General features: G+C 42.8%; 1 protein-coding gene across 1 annotated transcript in view; it reads right to left on the bottom strand.

Annotated features, from left to right (window-relative positions):
* The window catches only part of LOC106806598 (gamma-aminobutyric acid type B receptor subunit 2-like), a 16,071-nt gene extending 12,760 nt beyond the window's left edge, over positions 1 to 3,311 (bottom strand). The window contains exons 1-6 of the mRNA XM_014808592.1: positions 3,289 to 3,311; positions 2,775 to 2,941; positions 2,180 to 2,310; positions 1,435 to 1,557; positions 795 to 941; positions 297 to 485 (exon numbers count right to left, since the gene is read on the bottom strand). Of these exons, the coding sequence (XP_014664078.1) occupies positions 297 to 485; positions 795 to 941; positions 1,435 to 1,557; positions 2,180 to 2,310; positions 2,775 to 2,941; positions 3,289 to 3,311 (780 nt within the window). The remainder of the gene's footprint in view (positions 1 to 296; positions 486 to 794; positions 942 to 1,434; positions 1,558 to 2,179; positions 2,311 to 2,774; positions 2,942 to 3,288) is intronic.
* Between the last annotated feature and the right edge of the window lie 3,242 nt (positions 3,312 to 6,553).

The raw sequence follows: 6,553 nt of genomic DNA, 5'->3' as shown, positions 1-6,553 counted from the left end.
TGCTGCTGCTACTACTACTAGTCTACTACTACTACTACTACTACTACTACTACTACTACTACTACTACTACTACTACTACTACAGCGACGACTACGACTACTACTACTACTACTACTACTACTACTACTACTACTACTACTACTACTACTACTACTACTACCTACTACCTACTACTACTACTACTACTACTACTACTACTACTACTACTACTACTACTACTACTACTACTACTACTACTACTACTACTACTACTACCACTACTACCACTACTACTTGGGTACGTGTAACATCGTACCTTAGGTAAGAAGAGCAGGAAGGCGGTGAACGTAGTTCCACCGATGATGAAGCTAGAGACGAGGCCGTACTTGACGGGCGGATTGTCGGGCAGGATAAACGTAATGGCGACGCCCATGAACGACAGAACGACGGCGTTGTAGATGCAAGTACCGATCAGCTGCGAATCATTCAGTGCCTCCACTTTCACCTAGTGAAAGAAACAGCCAAATATCACTAGGTGAAATACAAGCAAAAGCCTAGAAGAGAATGAAGAACAAGAGATAGAGGGGGAGATAGAGATGGAGTGAGAGTGTATGTGCGAGAAAGGGAAACGAGAGTGCGCGCGCGAGAGAGAAATGAAGGGAAAGACTTAATTCATCCCAGTACATTCGGTACGGCATGCGTAGTTTCGTAAAGATAGGGTAACCCTAACATTATTACGGTTTTTTCTAACTCCTTCGTCGATGTCTGCGTAAAAGGAACTAAGATCTACTGCGTGCGTGGAGTATACATTCACCTTGCGAGTCTCGTAGGCTAGGAAGCATCCCCCAAACAGGAGTACTCCCTGGATGATGTACAACGCTGCCATGAAGTAAACCTCATTCTTCGAGCTGCACGTGTCGATCAGGTACTGATTGATGACGTCAGAGTCGTGCGGACTCACCTGCGCATTGATAGAATGCCTTACGATCAACCGCCATCTACTTAAACCACGAACGCGCAGGGTGAAGCTAAAATAATTGCGCATATGTTCCTAGAATTGTATCGATAAGCGGTAGTTTCCGTGGCAACACATCGCGATGTGTTCTGAGATCGAATCCTTGACGTAAAGAGGGTGAATTACATCCACTCATCTATATACAATAAGTTTAGTTATAGTGTCTACTAATGTCTATCTAGTGTAGTAGTGTCTACTTATCTAGTGTACTAATGTCTATCTAGTGTAGTAGTGTCTACTTATCTAGTATACTAATGTCTATCTAGTGTACTAATACTCTATACTAGTGTCTACTTAGTGTATACGTGTCTATAGTTAGAGTATTAGTTGTTAGTGAATGCTTAGCGACGGCTTTATAATCGTCAAGAAAAGCCATCGCTGATAACTATATATCGTATATGTATAACGTATATATAACGTAATATATGTATATACGTACGATAGGCCTGGCTGAGATAGTGTCAATGTGGGGTGGATCAATTATTAGCTGGAGTATAAGTACAGTCATGTTCATCATCAGTAGGACACCGACCATCGCAATCAGCTTGCTGTCTTTAATCGCCTAGAGTAACGGAGAGAGTAAGCACGTTATATTCTTCAGGTTCGCACTAGACCAAAGATGTTATATGAATCTTGAGCTATGCCTGACATCAGATGATATACATGATCTTGTTACATGGCATGAGGTGGCTTATGAATCGTTAGTTAGTTAATATATATGGTCATGGTCATATCTTAGTTTGTGGTTTAATGTCATTTAAGTTAGAGTTAGAGTTAGGGTTAGGGTTAGGGTTAGGATTATCAATCATTAATCATTAATCATTAATCATTAATCATTAATCATTAATGATATCAAAGTTGGGAACACTCCTAATGGAGCATTAGCCAGCTTTTAGAGGTTTGTAAACTATTACTATCCTTAATTTCAATTGTACAGTGTCATGTATGAACAATTTTGAACTGTCAGAAAATTATAACTAGTCATGTAGCAGTGCCTCATAGTAGTGGCGCCATTCTTGTGGCATGACATGCATCATAGACTGCAGGTCATCATATTTTCTACGTTTTATCGGTAGGGGCTCCTGTAATATTTTTACCCATTTCAATGGTTGGGCTGGTTAACGTATCCTCTGAGGCAACACCTCCCACTCGACAGTTTCACCAAGAGACAGTTTGTAACTTACCTGGCCATCACTGCGGTATTCAAGTCCTCGGAGATCATGGACGGTAGGATATCCAGCCTTCTTACCTGGCCTGATGCTGGTGAAGTACATACCATCTAGTTTCATCCATTCACTGTGGGTAACCTGCTTCACTATACATGTATAGGGCAGCCCGCTGGTTTAAGACGGGCACTTACCATCATCAGGATGTACTCTCTGGGTGTGAAGATATCAGTCACTATTTTCCTCTCTATAGTGCTGTGCATGGAGTCGCACTCCATTTGAGTATGACCCACAACAAGATATTTCTGCTTGATCACAACCCTATACTTCCTAGACAATTCTGAGTAGGCATTTGCAACTACCGCATTCCTATTCTGATACCCGCACCCATCGCTCCAGACAAGTATTACCTCTAAAGCTGGATTCTGAGCAACTAAGCACTTGCTCAAAGTGCTTATACTGAAGGGATGCAAAACTATCACTTCCCAAGTTGCCAAATTATACAGGGTAAAATTGTGTACTTGCAACGTTTTGTAATGCATGGGGGCTATTTGGGTTTGAGGGCAAATGAGTACTGCCTGCAAGTCCATTGTCCTCACTGATATTCTGTCACTTGCAGATGCTTTGTCCCTTGCTTTTTCATCTCTCGCCTGATCCTTAGCGCGGATGTGAGCATTGTACGTTTCTTCATCAATGTTTCCATGTTTGTAACTTACACAGATGTCGCATTGGTCTTTTTTGGGGATGAACACCGCGTAGTTCTGGCTGTGGAACTGCTTACTAAATACCGTATCAGAAACAACCCTATATGTATATATAGACATATATATCCATGCCTAGACAATGCATTGCACACTCATGAATGGGTGGCTATTGTGCCAACTGACCTCAATACAATGCTTTCTTTGAACTGGAGACGTATCTGAAGGAAGTTGCACCAATTTTACTTTTGTACAGTGACAGGACTTGTTTTAAATTAATGTTGATATTTACCACTGCTCTCACTCCTGTCTATCATGGAAAGAATTTCATCTGTAGTAAGGGTTTTCCGTTGTATTTGTCTAGGTGCAGCCATCTCGGAATATGGGGAAATTGCCTATCTCAGTGATAAAAATTGCCTAACTCACCTCTTGAGATGGGCAATTTGCATTTTCTGGCATTTCATACACCACTGTTTTAACAATGAGATAGGCAGCTAGACAGTAGGTGCCCAATGTGTTCAGAAGCTGACCTAGGCAAAAATCTCAATTTGGCCAAAACTTGAGATAGGCAGTTATCTTAGCAGGGTGACGCTGTGTTTATTAGTCATTATCAATGACCATAATCATAATCCCTCTGTTTTTCCTTCCTCTCGTCGGATGACTGTTTATGCTTCTTTGCCGGGGCTCACAATTAAGGAAACGCCACATCGTTGTTATATGTACCTCCTTGGTAACTACGACTCTCCACTTTGACAGCAGAGTCTGCAGCGAGACAGACTGGTAGTCTGGTACACATCGGTAGCAACGTAGTAGCGTCTCATAACATTGCGAGTGGAGCCGTCATACGTACACCAGTCTAACCATGTGTCGATCTTACAGTCATGTCGATTGGTCGAAATCTGAGACACTTGCTCAGACCAGACCCACGGTCACCCACCAATGAGAAACGATTTTATGTTACTCGCAGCTAATTCCGCACTCGACTGGCAACTTGCCCTTTAGTTTACTACACTGTGGTGGGCAGCTTGGAACAGGGTTCCAGGCAGGGTTTGAATTTGGGCTGAAAATCTAGTGGACAGCAGGACTACCAACTTCAGAAAGTTGGTGGTCCTGCACAAAAGCTGGTGGTCCGCTTATTTACTAGCAGTGAGTAACAAAATAGTATACAAAAATAACCATTGGCATTAACAGCAAACATGTAACTTAGAGTTGGTCAAACAATATATCTCAAGCTCTAGGAAGGTCGGGGGAGCTTGTGGGAAAGGTTTTATTTTCGTTTTTCTCCTCCCCAGTCCACGGTACCCCCATGCATAGTTCAATGCTGCCGCACATCCGCAAAGTTACAAGTGCCTATAGAATCTTGATACAGTTTACATTGCTTCTAGATATCTAACTGAATAAAAAATAGTCCACTTTCTACGTAAAGAAAAGTGACGAATTCAGTTAACAGCTTTGATTACGTGCGGTCAGGTATTATTGGTCGTGCCCTCACTCCCCACGATAACCCCTGCGACATATGAACTTATTGTTATGCGGTCATAAAAATACTGGGGTCATGCAGCAATCGATTTCTTAGACTGTCACGAGGTTTTGTTTGTGTGTCGAATCATGCGCTGAGGGAATTCATGCCCTCGGCTCTAGATGTTTTGAGTACCCCGTCTACGCTCAGGAACGGAGCGTATTAGAATGCCCTCCCGTTTACAAGTCTGTCTAAACAGCCGTTGCGATAACCGTAGTATTTCAGCGTACTATGAAGGGAAAAGGTGCCGTTCAGGAGGACCGGCAGTTTCGCAGAGATGGTGGCCGAAGCAAAAACTTGGTGGCCTCGGGCCTCCGGGTCGGCACTAATTTCGAAGGCTGGTTCCAGGCTATCGCTCTTTCATTTACAATCAGGCTGCGCGAATATGCAGTGGGCGAACGCATTGTTTACATGTATGTCACGGTTTATCACGGATTAGTTTTTAAATAAATACCCCTGGAATTTAATATGCAAGAAAAGATTTCTACAGGTAACAGTTTTTCAGTGTTTCAAATTTTCGGTGATCAAATAGCTGTAGTATCAGCGGGCCTGTTTTATGAAGAAGCTGTTTTATCGAACACTGTTGGTGACGTTGCATAATTTCGTGCCTAAATAATACCCTGCTCAACACAGGGGCTATGTCCCCGAGTGACATGCCTTACCCTGGAACATTGGCTGGTTCACCACAAATACAAGTTATTTTTCATTTTATACAGAAAGAGGAATATACAACAAGAATATAGGACCTCAATACTCTTTGCTTAGGTTACCTACACGCTTGGGGTAATCTTAGGCACGTACGAAATCAGGCATGGTCGGGGGCTGTCTAGAACGCAAAGTGAGGACACTCAGCCGTCTAGACAATTGAACACCACGTGCTAACTGACAGAATCCGAAAAAATAACATATTTCGAAAATTGCATGTTTTTGGTGAATACGAAGGTTCTAGACATTTTATCGTTACTCTAGACGAGTTGCCTACTCGAGCAATAATGGCTGCTGCAGTCCATTCTGTGACACAATTCCTAACTTTAGTGAAAGCACATTAACAAGCACAATCCACCAAAATGCACCAGTTGATTTAAAGTTTCACACATGTAAAACGGCCTGAGCCTTTCGATTACGCTTGCTTTTCTCCTGTAGAAGTTGCCTTGTTTCATACTTAAAGTAGTAATGAAGGCGTCATCTGAGGTACATGATGGCCGGACTTCTCACCACAGACATGGCTTCACATGTAACACGGCTTCACCGGTAATACGTCGGCATGGGTAATACGTCGGTGCCGGTAACACGGCGTCGCAGGAACACGTCAGAGGTAACACGTCGTCACAGGTAACACGGCTTCACCGACACGAGTCTTTTCGAACAACTGTGATGCTCTGCCTGTAAAAATCAAAAACGGGTTTTTCTTCACTGCAATGGTCTACAGAGAGAGAAGGAGGGGGCATTTAGGTGTCTGAACCAGCATGACACTGTTATTACTACTATCAGACTTGATTATAATAAACACTGTGTGCGAGAGAGACATAGAGAGCGAGAGAGAGAGACTCAGAGGAGCTTTGAAAGTAGTTGGCAAAAATAGGTATCTGACGATAACAGCTAAATAGGCCGCATGCCGGCTACATATTATAAAACGCCTCTGTAGTGGTGTACTAAAAGAAATCAGAATTTACCGTTTTAAAATTCGTACTTAGATACTAGTCACTCACCACTAAGGAAGTGATCAGAACAGACAAAAGAGTTTTTCGTAGGCATCCAATGTGTCCCATCTTGGTTCTTTCTGGATAGAATGGCCAGCTATTTCTCCCTGGTGCGTGATGATCGCCGTATGCTATACCACCCACGCTTGGACCCCGTGTCTGATCGATTATTGCAGTGAACTAGAGAACACGTTTTTACCATGACTGAAAAATCGCCTTGAATCCGAGAATGCAAAGTGCGTCTAACGTGTGTTGATGTATACAGCACCCAAACATGGCCGCCGTACCACGTGACCATTTAGTTGTGACGTCATGTGAAATCTATGTATAATCTAACCTGTATGATACAGGCGGTTCCGGTTCCGCTTCACTACACTTCACCGTACATAGTGTACATAGTCTACGGTACATAGCGTAGTGAAGCGAAACATACCGCCTGTATCATACAGGTTATGTATAATCAGGAGTAGAT

This window comes from Priapulus caudatus, unplaced genomic scaffold, assembly GCF_000485595.1.
Source record: "Priapulus caudatus unplaced genomic scaffold, Priapulus_caudatus-5.0.1 Scaffold169, whole genome shotgun sequence".
NCBI classification, from domain to species: Eukaryota; Metazoa; Priapulida; class Priapulimorpha; order Priapulimorphida; family Priapulidae; genus Priapulus; species Priapulus caudatus.
This window is presented reverse-complemented; position numbering and strand designations above follow the sequence as displayed.